The 17,654-nt window shown below is 37.7% G+C and overlaps 1 protein-coding gene across 1 annotated transcript in view; it reads left to right on the forward strand.

Moving 5' to 3' along the window:
• The window catches only part of sntb2 (syntrophin, beta 2), a 100,084-nt gene extending 82,697 nt beyond the window's left edge, over positions 1–17,387 (forward strand). The window contains exons 6-7 of the mRNA XM_061977733.2: positions 162–352; positions 14,580–17,387. Of these exons, the coding sequence (XP_061833717.1) occupies positions 162–352; positions 14,580–14,672 (284 nt within the window). The 3' untranslated portion in view covers positions 14,673–17,387. The remainder of the gene's footprint in view (positions 1–161; positions 353–14,579) is intronic.
• The last annotated feature ends 267 nt before the right edge of the window (positions 17,388–17,654 follow it).

Here is a 17,654-nt window from a genome sequence, read left to right on the forward strand (position 1 = left end):
ATTTCTTTTCACGTAAAAGACCCTCATTTTTAAGGTGTGGCGGCTTTTATTTTGCCTTGGTGCTGAGCCACAATCAAATACATGTAGGGGAAACCCTGACTGTGTACCACACTATCAGTATCAATGTATATGAAATCTTGTCATCTTGTCATCTTTCCCAGGCTGCACATTGAACAGACAGGATGTTCGTCTGACTCTGCACTACGAAAAAGGCTTCACCGTGACGCGGGAGTCGAGTGACGCAGCTGGTGGAGCGGCGCTCTTCCGATACCCCTATGAAAAACTCAAAATGTCTGCTGACGATGGAATACGCAACCTTTACCTTGACTTTGGGGGTCCTGAGGGAGAAATGGTAAGATGTGATACAAGCACACTTTTTATATAAAAATGTTACACAATTTACAAATATTTACTTTTAAAATGTAGGAATGATGTGCCGAACAATCAAATGTATTCAAATGTAATCATCAAACTCGCTCACGTAATGCAGACTAAGCAGTAAAATCTTAACATTATTCCTAAAAAAAAAAAAAGAAATGAATGTTTTTACTATGGTATCCCCATCCGATATTGATATCAGATATTGGTCTGATATCATGAAAAAAACAATATCGTATTTTATGTGCTTGCATTTAAAATGTGTGACAAGCAGTCCAGCTGCATGTGCAACGCTGAACAGACAGTTAACATCTAAATGTCCTCCAGTAAGCACACAAGGTTGGTCTTTCCTTGTATTTTAGTCACGTCATTTGCAAAAGGTAACCATGGATAGGCTATAGGCTACAAGAGGCTATCAGCAGAGCACACAATGGAACACAAGCTAGACATATGTAATATGTTCCAACACATTAATTGTTTTGGCCTTTCCAAGCTTTCCCAGGCTCTAAACCAAAGGCCACTAGCTAGGACGGGTGGTGCACTTTCAAACGCACTTTCGACTCAAACTTAAGTCTTGTCAAAAAATTGCTTTATTTGCAAAAAGGTCTTCTTTCCAACAGTACATCCAAGGTGAACAAAAACAAGTTTAACTACATACAAATCTATAGACAAAAAACTAAGGCTCAAGTGTTGCATTAGAAATGGGCAACAACTGTTTTCACCGCCAGTCTCTCAACCCGACATTTGTCCAATCAATTTCACACGTGCGCCTCCATATACTCTCGTCACAGGTGCTGTAAATGACACACAATGTAAATGACGCTTTCTAATTCAATAAATTATCTTGCAATATATCAAAACATATTTTCATGGCAATTCACAAAACAAATAATTTAACTTAATAATATATGCAGTACTAGCAACATAAAAATGGCCACCATAATGAGAAAACTAAAGTACAGCAGCACAGCAGGCCCAAGTATTCATCAAACACCACCACAATAACCAACACCAAAGTGCAGTAGCGCAGTAGGCCCAAGTATTCATCAAACACCACCACAATAACCAACACCAAAGTGCAGTAGCGCAGTAGGCCCAAGTATTCATCAAACAACAACACAATAACCAACACCAAAGTACATTAGCACAGTATGCCCAAGTATTCATCAAACACCACAACAATGACCAACACCAAAGTGCAGTAGCGCAGTAGGCCCAAGCATTCATCGAGCAACAAATAATTAATTTAACTTAATAATATATGCAGGACTAAATACATTTAAATAACACAAAAATGGCTACCACATTAATGTTAAGAACATTTCTGAACTGTTGAGAGCGATCTATATGCATTTTTTTTGTAGGGTGGGGGGGTAAATGAGAGATTATCATCACACTTTAACATCTCGAACGTGTAAATGTTAACTCTTTGCAAGGTGAACATTGCAGATAATAATATGTTCTTAATTGTCTTACCATGTATGAATACATGTTAAATAAATCAATACCGTACATGAAAATTTAGGAAGTCAATGTTTACTGTATATACTACATTACCCAGAAAGTTTAGCGCTGTAGACAGGAACAGGAAGTAGTTCTGAGCTACGCAGGACAATAATTTTTCCATTTGATCAATAAAGATTTGATAAATTGTTACATGTGGTTTTTCTTGCTTCGTCTACACAAGAAACAAACATATGTTTTGATTGGACAGTTAATGTGCGTGTTTGAGTGCTGCTCAGAGTCAAGTTGCCTTGGCTAAAATGTGCGATAAGTTGCGGGTTTTGGACAAAGTTGGAAGCTTGCACAGAATTTGCAGGTATTGGTTGAATTTGTGCGAATTGGCTCGATCACGACATCGCAAAATCTTGGAGGGAGTGAATACAGTTAAACCTCGATTTACAACTTAATTGGCTCCTGAACAGTATTCGGGAGTAGAAAAGTTTGTATAGTGAAGCAAATGTATCCATAAGAAATGACGATATAAAGTGCTATACAGTACTGTATATCAAACAAACATAACAAGGGGGTGATGGATCAACTTTCTCTTTATTAACAAGCCAAGCCAACAACAAGCTGCTGTCCTTCCTATGCGCTACTCTGCCAACACGCGCATACACACAGAAGTCCATTTGGAGCCCTCACAAAAGATCAGAAATGACAAAAATCCTTAACTTTAACAACCATATTGCTACAATAACAAACATTTAAAAAAAGTAAATTCCATTTGATTGACTTTGTTTCCATGCACTAAATTAGTCCGATTTCTCACATAGTTCGTTTTTTTGTATATTCACACCTACATGTGAAGTCCCAATGTTCACGCATACTCTCTGATGCGACTATATGTCTTATGCCGAGTGCCTCCTGTACACTGGGGGCGCTTGTTTCCAATACGAAGTGTCCCTTGCACACACCCACTCGAGAAAACTGTTTTTCAATCGCATAATCTATGTGTGTTAATCCGACTTTTCATAAACCAAACACGACCAGATTAAGGTGTTTGCATGGGTTAGTATGCTTATTTAGAGCCAAAATATTTGACAAATCAGACTATCGTATTTTTCGGACTATAAATCGCTCTGGAGTATAAGTCGCATCGGCCGAAAATGCATAATAAAGAAGGAAAAAAACATATAAATCGCACTGGAATATAAATCACATTTTTTGGGGAAATGTATTTGATAAAACCCAACACCAAGAATAGACATTTAAAAGGCAATTTAAAATAATTAAAGAATAGTGAACAACAGGCTGAATAAGTGTACGTTATATGAGGCATAAATAACCAACTGAGAACGTGCCTGGTATGTTAACGTAACATATTATGGTAAGAGTCATTCAAATAACTATAACATATAGAACATGCTATACGTTTACCAAACAATCTGTCACTCCTAATCACTAAATCCGATGAAATCTTATACGTCTAGTCTCTTACGTGAATGAGCTAAATAATATTATTTGATATTTTACGGTAATGTGTTAATAATTTCACACATAAGTTGCTCCTGAGTATAAGTCGCACCCCCAGCCAAACTATGAAAAAACTGCGACTTATAGTCCGAAAAATACGGTAATTTAGTGCATGGAAACAAAGTCAATAACATCGGCTATAGGGTGGTAAGAAAGGAGCAGACAGATAAAGGAAAAGAAGGGGGGATCGGTGGTAAGGTACCGTGGGAAGGCACCATGTTTGTTGTCCCAATACCAGTATTTTTGTACCGGTACTGGTACCAAGATGCATTTCGATACTTTTTCGATGCTATTCAAAATAAAGTGGACCACAAAAAAAATGCAATTATTGGCTTTATTTTAACAGAAAATATTATGATACATTAAACATATGTTTGTTATTGCAATCAAAGCATAATTTTGTCATAAAATAAGATAGTGAACATACAAGACAACTACTCTTTTAGTAGTAAGTAAGCAATTAAAGGCTCCTAATTTTGCTGCAGACATATGCAGTAACATATTGTGTCATTTCTCATTCTATTGTTTTGTCAAAATTACGAGGGACAAGTGGATTTTTAATCTACTTGTTAATTTACTGTTAATATCTGCTTACATTCTATTTTAACATGTTCTATTTACACTTCTGTTAAAATATAATAAGCACTAATTCCTTTGGATACTTTACATTAGTTTTAGGTGATACTACAGAGTTTGGTATCAATCCAATACCAAATAGTTACAGGATCACACATTTTTCATAATTAAAGTTCTTCTGTGTCCAGAGACATATTTCCAGACTTTATAAACAATAAAAAAAAGTAATCATTGTAGTATATACTAGATACGGCTCTTGTACATGGTATCGTAACAGTCAATATATGTATAATTGCACCCATTTGGTTACAATGAGAGCGCCAGCTTGCTGTTAGCAGTGAGCTACTGCTAACTACTCCTACGACAGGGGTCGGCAACCCAAAATGTTGAAAGAGCCAAAAATACCACCAAAAAAAATCTGTCTGGAGCCGCAGAAAATGTAAAGCCTTATATAAGTGTTATAATGAAGGCAACACATGATGTAAGTATCTTTATTAGCTATAATAGCCTACTATCAAAATTACTATGTGTCACAGGCTGATGCAAATTTTCGTTGACAGAAATGTTGAAATGTATTATTTATTCTACACATTTTTACAACATTGGAAAACACTACTAAACTGAAGGCTTTTCAGAGGGTGTGATAACTCCTGGAAATTACTAGCTGAGAATGGCCAAAGGTAAATATGTGTGTGTTTAAATTGAAGGAAACTGAAACTGCAATTAAAATGACCTAAAATATACCAAAAATACGAGGCATAATGATGCATTATGTCCATACAGCTAGCATGTTAGCATCGATTAGCTTGCAGTCATGCAGTGACCAAATATGTCTGATTAGCACGCCACATAAGTCAATAACATCAACAAAGCTCACCTTTGTGCATTCACGCACAGCATAAAAAGTTTGATGGAAAAATAGAGACATAGAATAAGTGGCATAAAACACGTCTTTCTGTGGCAACATCACGGAAAGTTGTACATGTAAACAAACTACGGTGCGTTCAAGGACTTCCGAAATTAGGACAAAATGTTGTGCGCCAAATACTCTCATTAGTGAAGCATGTTTAATGTAAACAGTGGGATTTGTAACAATTAGGAAGGAGTGTGTCATGTTTGTCCTCCTACAGAAACCATATTAAAACAAAAACTTTTTTTTTTCTTAATCTTTTTCCATTTTCATACATTTTTGAAAAAGCTCCAGGGAGCTACTAAAGCGGCGCTAAAGAACCGCTTGTGGCTCAAGAGCAGCACGTTGCCGAGCCCCGTCCTACGGTATGTAGTGAACCATGTTTAGCTATTCCTCGTCCTGCAGGGATGATAGATGTAAAAAACATACTTGATTTGACGCGAAGATTAGTGATTTAGAAGAAGCTAAAACATTGCCGACTGCAGATGGATGTTAGCCACTAGCTAGCTTTGTTTGAAGCACCTCTTATAGAGTGGTGCTTCAGTGGTTATAGATTCACATTTATTGTTTGTTTTTTAAGCCAAAATGCGTCCATTCTGCCTCTTATATTCCCACACCGTGTCTGCTTGGAAGTACTCAGTACGTGTGCGTTGCCGAACATGCGCCTCACCTCCAGCAATGTCATAATGGGACGAGGGCGCATTGTCATGTCCTCAAAAAAATAAAAATAAAATAAAATGTATATATATATATGTATATATATATATATATACCGTGGTACTTTATTAGTATCGGTAGACTGTATACAACCCTAGTGTTGTGTGACTTCTCCTACCGCTGTGCAATAAGTCTGCTTTGGCATCTTCTTCTCAAAGTCTAGTCCAATTGCAATTCAAGCAAAATGGACAACATTTGTTAAAAGGCAAAATAACAGAGAATAGGCACATATGCTGAAGCGCTGAGAAGTGACTAGTAGTATATTACGCAGCATGTAACGTGGAGGGCTCCACCTCCCCACAAACGCTGTGCCCTGCTTTTTGCCTGTAGGCTGGACCCAAAACGACTAAAAAGAATGAAGCATATGTACACATATTTGACTCAATCTAAAGGGTTGTAATTTGAAAAGTTCGCAAATAGTAATTCCACTGTATATTATCATTATTGTTAAATGAATATAGTGCTAGTATCGTAGTAAGTTTTTTTTCGTCAATGTTGTTTTACTGTTGATGGCCTATTTATTTTTGTTCTCCCGTTTGTCAGATTCAATATGCCCTTGCACAATGTGCAGCCGTACAACTCAAAACCCTCTCTCAAAGCTATCTTATTATTTCAAAGCAGCTCTGTCCATCAAAATAAATGAAAATCAATTTAATGAGTGCTTGGCTTTTCCAAAACAGCAGTCTTTCAAAAAGAAAAACAAACTTTTAGACAAGAAAATCAGTTTGAAAAACATTACAGTAAAATGTACTACAAACACCTACAGAAGTTTTATATACTGGATGTAATAATATTGTTCAGTGTTACTTACCTTGAGCCTTCGGCCTGGTTCTCCCTCCTGTTTCGGCTCATTATAAATGATCAATCAATAAAAGTTTACTTATATAGACCTAATCACAAATGTCTCAAAGGGCTGTACAAGCCACAGCGACATCCTCAGATCCACATCAGGGCAAGAAAAAACTCAACCAAATGGGGACAACGAGAAACCTTGGAAGGGACCGCATATGTGGGGTTACAGTTAATAACGTGAGAGTCCGATTCCTAGTGAGAACAGCAGTGGATCCTCTTGTATGTAGACTAGTCAGCAGCGCAAAGTACGACTATTTTCATAGAGTTGTTTGCGTGTTCCTCTTGTCACATCTGACAACAGTGCCCCCATGTAAGAACTAGGACATCTCTGTTTGAGTGACGGACTGGAGAAGTCAGTTTGATTGATTGATTGAGACTTTTATTAGTAGATTGCACAGTACAGTACATATTCCGTACAATTGACCACTAAATGGTAACACCCGAATAAGTTTTTCAACTTGTTTAAGTCGGGGTCCACGTTAATCAATTCATGGTGGACAAGCGATAAGTACGTTTGTGCTCAACCATCCACTTTTAGTCAGGGCGAGACACAACAAATTGATACACAGCGTTTGCAGATTCTCAATGTTTTATGGATGATTGTTTGTCATTTGGAAGTTTGTTGCCACGCAGGCTGGCTGGAACTAACTCGCCAGGTAGGCTGCTAATGGTTTCTTTTTCTGATTTGGTCATCCGCTTCTCCTATTTCACACCAACTTTCTTAGTTCTGATGGTTGGAGGGCAGGATGTCGATCTCTGAACGGAATTCAAACGCACACATCAACTGTCAAATCAAAATCTATGTCGGTTTCTTGTGTAAATGAAGCAGGATCAACAATGTGTATTAATATATTGATTCTTTATTGCTCAAATGGTACAAATATTACGTCAACCAAGATCCAAAATGCTCATAACTCACCAGAAGAATAGTTAAACATGCGACATACCAAGAAATAGAGAGCAGAAAGAGCTTGACTGTGTAGTAGTGACATAGAAAAACGTGCATTTGTACAGTTTAACAACAGTGTAGCTGGACAGTAAACCAGCTGTGAACAGGAAATGAACAAATATGGTCAAGTATTTCCAACCGACAAACATTTGCTAATGAAACCTGATTAGCTACAATGCTGCTCCTTCATGCTCGTCTGCTAGCTGGCTGCAAACTGTAGAAGGATTTCTGGAATGGAGGCGTTGTTTAATTAGTCTGCGTCTCATTAAGACTGACTCCGTTCCAGATAAACCATTTCGCAGTTTACTGCCAGTTAGTTGAGCAGCTGCAGAAATCACTTTGCAAAATGTTTGTTTGAACATTTGATTTGTTTGAGAAACTTTCAGTGATGCAATTGAGTTCTCTACTATATTAATAGTGTTTGAGAGCTGAACTAAATGTAAAAAGGGACAAGAAATTGCATTAGTTTGTGTTATTTTGTGGTTGCTATGTCTTAAAGGCCTACTGAAATGCGATTTTCTTATTTAAACGGGGATAGCAGGTCCATTCTATATGTCATACTTGATCATTTCGCGATATTGCCATATTTTTGCTGAAAGGATTTAGTAGAGAACATCGACGATAAAGTTTGCAACTTTTGGTCGCTAATAAAAAAAGCCTTTCCTGTACCGGAAGTAGCAGACGATATGCGCGTGACGTCACAGGTTGTGGAGCTCCTCACATCTGCACATTGTTTACAATCATGGCCACCAGCAGCGAGAGCGATTCGGACCGAGAAAGCGACCATTTCCCCATTAATTTGAGCGAGGATGAAAGATTCGTGGATGAGGAAAGTGAGAGTGAAGGACTAGAGGGCAGTGGGAGCGATTCAGATAGGGAAGATGCTGTGAGAGGCGGGTGTGACCTGATATTGAGCTGGGAAAGACTAAAACAGTAAATAAACACAAGACATATCTATACCCTATTAGCCACAACACAACCAGGCTTATATTTAATATGCCACAAATTAATCCCGCATAACAAACACCTCCCCCCTCCCGTCCATATAACCCGCCAATACAACTCAAACACCTCCACAACACACTCAATCCCACAGCCCAAAGCACCGTTCACCTCCCCAAAGTTCATGCGGCACATATATTTCCCCAAAGTCCCCAAAGTTACGTACGTGACATGCACATAGCGGAACGCACGTACGGGCAAGCGATCAAATGTTTGGAAGCCGCAGCTGCATGCGTACTCACGGTACCGCGTCTGCGTATCCAACTCAAAGTCCTCCTGGTAAGAGTCTCTGTTGTCCCAGTTCTCCACAGGCCAATGGTAAAGCTTGACTGACATCTTTCGGGAATGTAAACAATGTTATCCGGCACAACAGTCAGGGGGTGCATTCTACGGTGGGGGTGCGTTATCCGGCACAACACCTGCCGCAATACACCGCTTCCCACCTACAGCTTTCTTCTTTGCTGTCTCCATTGTTCATTGAACAAATTGCAAAAGATTCACCAACACAGATGTCCAGAATACTTTGGAATTTTGCGATGAAAACAGATGACTTAATAGCTGGCTACCATGCTGTCCCAAAATGTCCTCTACAATCCGTGACATCACGCGCAGGCGTCATCATACCAAGACGTTTTCAGCAGGATATTTTGCGCGAAATTTAAAATTGCACTTTAGTAAGCTAACTCGGCCGTATTGGCATGTGTTGCAATGTTAAGATTTCATCATTGATATATAAACTATCAGACTGCGTGGTCGGTAGTAGTGGGTTTCAGTAGGCCTTTAATATAACTACGAAGACTAACATCATGTTAAATCCCAGTAATAAATATTTTAATTGTTAGTCCAATCCATCGTATTTTGTTTCTTGATTTTGATAACAGAAACTAAGAGCATAGTTGTTGTTGTTGTTGTGCAGGAAAGCCAAATGTTTTTGTGAGGCTTGCTGCTGACAGTTTGGTAATGTTTGGGTTTTGCTGTGTTTTGGTGTTTTAATTCATGTCCAGTGTTATTTCTAGTTTCTACTCACTATGTTTAGAATCACTTCCTGTTCTGGTGCTCTTGTTTTGTCAGTATTGTGTATCTCATTGTTTTGAAGCACCTTTACTTTCTGTTCCATGTTCTGCCAGCACACCTGAATCTCATTAATTAGTTATGTTTAGTCCCTCCTTCAGTGCTGGATCATTCTACTTTGTAGACTGTTGCTTAGTGTGCTGTTTTTGTTTGTTCCCTGCTTCTTGTGACTATGAAATTAATTTTGCTTGCATTCTGCTTGCTATCTCTGCATGCTTGGGGTCATGCTGCAAGCAACGCTCACCAAAACCTTGACAGCTTTATTCGACATATTATTGCGTCTTTGGTGCTATTCCTATGCATCAAGAAAATATCCTTAATAGTTTTAAGAAACTAATTCTCTCGTAGGCTGAAGAGCATATACTGAATCTTGATATCGCTAGCAAAGATTCATGCTGAACAACAGCTATAGCTAAATAATGAGACAAAATATGGACTTCACACCATAAAAACAACTGCAGACAAGAATTGTAGCTAAAACTAATATTTGTAGCAGGATTTCAACCGCAAACAAACTTAACCATCTTCTCATTAGCGTCACGATCACAGCAGCACGGCACTCATTATGTCAATCAAATACGTTACTTAGCGATGCACGAGTAAGTCCAACTTTGTCTTTCACAAATTAATGCTTGATTTGTGGACCCCTCAGATGTAAAGACATGATGTGCCTCCAATCTTTTCTTCTCTAAATACCGTGAGTGTCAAGTGATGTGAGGTAGCAGTAACCTGTTGGTGATGATAAATGGTTCAAATCTTTTAAATATATTTTTTCTTAAGAGTGTATAAATCCACTCCATTCCATTTGAAATATTTTTTTCATGATCGCTTTGCCATTAAACCATTACCCGGAAAAAATAATTTAAGCCAGTGAAGCTGAACATTAATTTGTGAGGTATTTACATTATTAAAAGTTAAAATGTGAGTTAACTTTTCTGAGAAACAGCATTTTTGAAACTGATATAAAAATGTCCACTGAGAGAACACTGCTTCTCATTAAGTAAAAGTTGAAAGGCACAAAAGTGAACATAATTGTTTTACACCTGTTACACTGAATGTTTACATTGTTACTTTAAAGACACTAAACTGTAAGGTTTTTTAAAACATTTTTTAGCTAGAAACAGTGGATGTTCTCACACAATACTTTGCATTTAAAAAATGTTTGTAGTCATAAATATGATTAGAACATTTGAGTATTATGTTTGTGTTTATCATAAGCATTCCTGCCACATAATTTTACACAGTATGGCATTTTTAAGTCTTTTTTTATTGGGGTTAGGGGGCATATCTACAATAATATCATTTGTGGCCTTAATACCGTGATATTATTGCATACAGCCCAAGGACTTATGATGATTTTCTTCTTTTCTGACTTACAAAAGTTGTTACAATGTTGGATAATCATGTTAAACAATGGCAAAACATCAAATCATAAGGTTCATGCATTTTGAATGCCTCTAAACGCTGTGTTACACACGTATTCTTTTTTTTTTAACAGTGGGCTGTTTGTGACATCACAGATTGACGGACATACTAATGTGGGCATTGTCGTGTATGAGAGCGTGTCCTTCTTTGCTGTTTACATTCAGTGCTAGCACTTTTAGCAAAATGTTTGTTATATGGTGTGAGGAGACGTTAGCTTTGTTTGGCTTTCAGAAAAATGAAGTGGAAAGATAATTGTGTTTATTTGTTGACAATATAGACAATGCAACACTGAATTAGCTACCAAACTGCTGCTGACATACATTACTTGGTCTTGTTGAGGCAGCACAAAAGAAAGGTTAAGTCTAGAGATGTCCGATAATATCGGCCTGCCGATATTATCGGCTGATAAATGCTTTAGAATGTATTATTGGAAATTATCGGAATCGTTTTTTTTATTATCGGTATCGTTTTTTTTGTTTTTGTTTGTTTTTTATTGTTTTTTTTATTAAATCAACATAAAAAACACAAGATACACTTACAATTAGTTAACCAACCCAAAAAACCTCCCTTCCCCATTTACACTCATTCACACTCATTCACACAAAGGGTTGTTTCTTTCTGTTATTAATATTCTGGTTCCTACATTATATATCAATACAGTCTGCAGGGATACAGTCCTTAAGCACACATGATTGTGCGTGCTGCTGGTCCACTAATAGTACTAACCTTTAACAGTTAATTTTACTCATTTTCATTAATTACTAGTTTCTATGTAACTGTTTTTATATTGTTTTACTTTCTTTTTTATTCAAGAAAATGTTTTTAATTTATTTATCTTATTTTATTTTTATTTTTAATTTTTAAAAAGGACCTTATCTTCACCATACCTGGTTGTCCAAATTAGGCATAATAATGTGTTAATTCCACAACTGTATATATTGGTATCGGTTGATATCGGTATCGGTTGATATCGGTATTGATAATTAAGGGTTTGGTCAATATCGGAATATCGGATATCGGCAAAAAGCCAATTTCGGACATCCCTAGTTAAGTCAGTTTATCAGTGCCCGAATTGTTAATTTTGTTAATGCTATCCAGCATCTACTTCTGAAACAGATTCTACTTCTGAAACAGATTCAGGATCATATGTCTCTATTTCAAATATTAAGTTCAAACTCAAATTGGAATAAAATTGACGCAGATACATATTATCTAGACGACAATGAAGTATGTTCAATATAGATTACTATCATTGGTCCACTTTAAAGGTGACCTATTATTTAAAACTAACTTTTCTCACCTATTGTTACCTGTTTTTGTGTATTTAGGGGTCTGCATTAGTCCTGAAAATGTGAAATCAAACAATGGAGGCGTGAAGATATTTATAAAACAATCTTGCCTTCCTTCATACTTCCTCCAAACGAGTCGTTTGGAATTTGCCCAATTTGTGACATTTTTCTCAATTTTCTCCATTGTAGTCCGACGTTGTAGTCAATAAGTTCCTTATTTTTCCCTATCCTCTTGTTGTTGGGCAGACTGGCTCGTCCATGCACATGCATTCGCCGCTGTTGCCATTTCTAATACAAAGTAGCGTACAGTTCGAATTTATATCTGTCAATAGACTCCATACAGAAGCGCTAAAAACTACTACATGGCTGACGAGGAGAAGACACCGTTGAAGTGGAGGCACGTGAATAAAACCACCCATAAAACGGCGCATTCTGAAGAGAAGGTTCATAAAGCGGCTTGAAGATGGTCTGTAAAACATAATTTTTGCAAAATTTGGACAAAAGAACCACCATTACATGTTATGTGGACCGCAAAGAAGTTTTTTAAAGGCCTACTGAAACCGATTTTCTTATTTAAACGGGGATAGCAGGTCCATTCTATGTGTCATACTTGATCATTTCGCGATATTGCCATATTTTTGCTGAAAGGATTTAGTAGAGAACATCGACGATAAAGTTCGCAACTTTTGGTCGCTGATAAAAAAGCCTTGCCTGTACCGGAAGTAGCAGACGAGTAGCGTGATGTCACAGGTTATGGAGCCCCTCACATCTGCACATTGTTTACAATCATGGCCACCAGCAGCGAGAGCGATTCGGACCGGGAAAGCGACGATTTCCCCATTAATTTGAGCGAGGATGAAAGATTCGTGGATGAGGAAAGTGAGAGTGAAGGACTAGAGGGCAGTGGGAGCGATTCAGATAGGGACGATGCTCTAAGAGGCGGGTGGGACCTGATATTCAGCTGGGAATGACTAAAACAGTAAATAAACACAAGACATATATATACTCTATTAGCCACAACACAACCAGGCTTATATTTAATATGCCACAAATTAATCCCGCATAACAAACACCTCCCCCCTCCCGTCCATATAACCCGCCAATACAACTCAAACACCTGCACAACACACTCAATCCCACAGCCCAAAGTACCGTTCACCTCCCCAAAGTTCATACAGCACATATATTTCCCCAAAGTCCCCAAAGTTACGTACGTGACATGCACATAGCGGCACGCACGTACGGGCAAGCAATCAAATGTTTGGAAGCCGCAGCTGCATGCGTACTCACGGTACCGTGTCTGCATATCCAACTCAAAGTCCTCCTGGTAAGAGTCTCTGTTGTCCCAGTTCTCCACAGGCCAATGGTAAAGCTTGACTGTTATCTTTCGGGAATGTAAACAATGAAACACCGGCTGTGTTTGTGTTGCTGCAGTCGGCCGCAATACACCGCTTCCCACCTACAGCTTTCTTCTTTGCTGTCTCCATTGTTCATTGAACAAATTGCAAAAGATTCACCAACACAGATGTCCAGAATACTGTGGAATTTTGCGATGAAAACAGACGACTTAATAGCTGGCCACCATGCTGTCCCAAAATGTCCTCTACAATCCGTGACGTCACGCACTGACGTCATCATACCGAGACGTTTTCAGCAGGATATTTTGCGCAAAATTTTAAATTGCACTTTAGTAAGCTAACCCGGCCGTATTGGCATGTGTTGCAATGTTAAGATTTCATCATTGATATACAGTATAAACTATCAGACTGCGTGGTCGGAAGTAGTGGGTTTCAGTAGGCCTTTAAATGTAGAAAAAAATCATCATAATCTGACCTGTTTAAAGCACAATATCAAAAATATATGCAGGTTAAATGGGACGTTTCCATCTGGGGATTATGCTGGTATCAGAACCCAATACTGATACTGGATTGGATTGATCCCACCCAGCAGGCACAAAACATTAAAACAACGTTGAGAACTTGCTGAATTAGGTCCTGACGTTGAGCAACTCAAACCTAACGTTGCAACAAAATGATTTTTGACAACATTTAATCATTGTTTGGACCAGCGGTAGAAAATGGATGGAAGGATGGTTCTGATGCTGATTTGACCATTTAATTTGAGTCATTTTTCCAATATTCTACGAAACAAATACAACGTTGAAACAACTTTTTTTTTGACAACAATTGTGTAATGTCAGGTTGTAACGTTAATTTGACCATTGAAATTTGGTCATTTCCCAACCAACAACGTTAGACACCAACGTTGTCTCAATTTACAAATACAACTATTTTGCAATGTTGTTTCAAAGTCAGTTTTAAAGGACATGTATGTATAATCAACGTTGCATCAATGTCATGTGCCTGCTCGGCATCCTTATTTTAAACAAATGAGCTTCATTAATTTCCTTTTTTCTATTCTCTCATCTTCTCAGGTGTTTGATCTCCACTCAGGTCCAAAGCCAGTCGTGTTCGTCCTTCACGCCTTCCTCTCAGCAAAACTCACCCGCATGGGCCTGCTCACATGAAGCACTCATGCGCACAGGGAGTACTCATGCTCGCGTGAACTACAGTATTTAAAATGAGCATGAAGTAGTCATGCTCAAATGAAGTACTCGTGCTCGAGTACTGATCAGCAGAAAGACCAGTATGCTGCTCAGAGAGTTTATATGGTCGCTAATATCTTCTCCCTCCTCTCTGTGATAGTTTTAAAAATGTGCCTTATATTTCAAGGTTTGCTTTCTTGCTTTATTGCTGCAAGTTCTCAGGTTTTTAGCAGTTTAGACGCTTTCAACATTCCACGTGAGCCGAATGATACTGACTGGTGTTTGAGTCAAATGAAAAATCAGTATTTTAGACAATCAATAGACATTAAAAGTCTGATTATGTTCATCTAGGCCGGACATTCCAGAACAGTCTTCCAGTGTACAACTTGAAACATCTGAAAATGACCAAAATAAACGTCTTTCAGAGACTTTGGCTGTGTCTCAAATGGAGTACAAGAGGTCTTCATTGTTCCCTTTAGACCAGGGGTCGGGAACCTTTTTGGCTGAGAGAGCCATGAAAGCCAAATATTATAAAATGTATTTCCGTGAGAGCCATATAGTATTTTCTTAACACTGAATACAACTAAATGTGTGCATTTTTAAGTAAGACCAACATTTTTAGAGTATAATAAGTCTCTTATTCTTTTTAATAACATTGTTATTCTGAAGTTAACCAATAATAAATAAAATACTTTTTACCATTAATGAACAGGTGCTGAAGAAAACGGATTGATGGATTAAAATGCATGAGAATGTTTTATATTCTGAACGTTATTTTTAACACTGATTACCAGCGGAATTATTCATTACTTATCGTGTTAAGCAATGTCAGCTAAGATTTATCTGAGAGCCAGATGCAGACATCAAAAGAGCCACATCTGGCTCTAGAGCCATAGGTTCCCTACCCCTGCTTTAGACCGAGTTGCAAATAAACCTACTTTGTTTGAATAATAAACTCCGGATTACACTGTCTGCATGAAGGCATTACCCCAAAGTAAGTCTTGTAATTATTGTATTAGATTCAGCGCCAATAAATCCCTCCTATTTCTCCCTAAGTGCGTATTGTTCACTTGTGACGAAAGAAGCTAACAAGCTAAAAGCATAGAATCCAGCTTTAATCACTGACCAATGGTCATGAAATATGACGAGACAAACTGAACAGATGGAATCAGAGTCATGGTCAAACAACTGCGCTTCCATCCGTCTGAGTAGTCCTGCTAACTGTCAGAGAAGACACTCCTCCAATGTTGAGTCTACATAATCCACACCGCTTGCTTGTTGTAATTCCATTAACAATTTATGATCATATTTCAAAATGTCTTCACCTTGATAAAAATTGAGAGTAGCACCATCACATTGATACATGTATGTTGTATTACTATGATATTTATCACATATTTATTCATTATTACCCTGTCAGGATGAATGAAATGTTATCTGCGGGATTAATTTCCTATTTCTCGGTCAGAATAAATACTTATGTTAAAGCCATCAAATTTAATGGATTAACTCATGTGATTAATCACAAAAAAATATTGCACCATATGTGTGTTGTCATACAGCACACAATGAAGCAAAGATGATGATGTTAATTTTTTTTTTTTTTTTTTTTGTTAATCAGTCCAACAAAATAATACACAATAATACCATAGTAATACAATTACAATTCCAAAACCAAACCCGGCCAAGCAACATTCAGAATAGCAATCAACAGAGCAATTGAGAGGACACACAAACATGACACAAAACAATCCAAAAGTAGTCAAACAAAAATAAATAATATCAACAACATTATCAATATTAATAAGAATTCCAACATAACAGTGATTAGAAATCCCTCATTTACATTATCATCACAGCCATTTATAAAAAATAAAATTAAAACAATTAACAATAGAACACATTGTTGTTAATGATGGTGTGCTAACTGATTAATAATTTCACTTAGAAATAAACCTGACTGCTTTAGATACAACTATTAACACGATTTGGACAAATAAATGACGTAAATGAAGTAAAACATTTTTTTTAAATGTTCATTTATGACACAAAATGGAAGAAGAAGAAACATCGCAACAACTGTAAAAACAGCCAACGTAGGAAGGAGGGAATGGTGGTTGTTATATTTTTGATAGGGATGTCCGATAATGGCTTTTTGCCGATATTCCGATATTGTCCAACTCTTTAATTATCGATACAGATATCAACCGATATATACAGTCGTGGAATTAACACATTATTATGCCTAATTTGGACAACCAGGTATGGTGAAGATAAGGTACTTTTAAAAAAATAAAATAAAATAAGATAAATAAATTAAAAACATTTTCTTGAATAAAAAAGAAAGTAAAACAATATAAAGTTTACCGTATTTTCCGCACCATAAGGCGCCCTGGGTTATAAGCCGCGCCTTCAATGAACGGCATATTTCAAAACTTTGTCCACCTATAAGCCGCCCCGTGTTGTAAGCCGCATCTAACTGCGCTAAAGGAATGTCAAAAAAACAGTCAAATAGGTCAGTCAAACTTTAATAATATATTAAAACCAGCGTGATGTGGGCGCGCACGGAGTCGTATATCAACATGGACGAAGCTGCGTGAAAAAAGCCACCCGGCCTCTTCGCGTAAACTTAAACTTACCTTAACCACTCGCTCATCTTTTCTTCATCCATCCCTTCGAGTTAGCTTTTATGATGACGCCGGCTGGAAAGGTCTCTTTTGGCAAGGTCTTCCTTTTGAATATCACCATGGGTGGAAGTTTCTGGCCATTAGCATGGCAAGCTAGAACCACAGTGAAGGATGACTTCTCATTCCCTGTGGTGCGAATATTCACCGTACGTGCTCCCGTTGTATCCACAGTGCGGTTCACAGGAATATCAGTTGCTGTGAAATAGTAATCCGTGTGCGGATGGAGAGATTGCGTCTTTTCATGAACCGGATCCCTGTCGTTTAGTAGGAGCCATTT

The sequence above is a fragment of the Nerophis lumbriciformis genome, linkage group LG18 (assembly GCF_033978685.3).
Source record: "Nerophis lumbriciformis linkage group LG18, RoL_Nlum_v2.1, whole genome shotgun sequence".
NCBI classification, from domain to species: Eukaryota; Metazoa; Chordata; class Actinopteri; order Syngnathiformes; family Syngnathidae; genus Nerophis; species Nerophis lumbriciformis.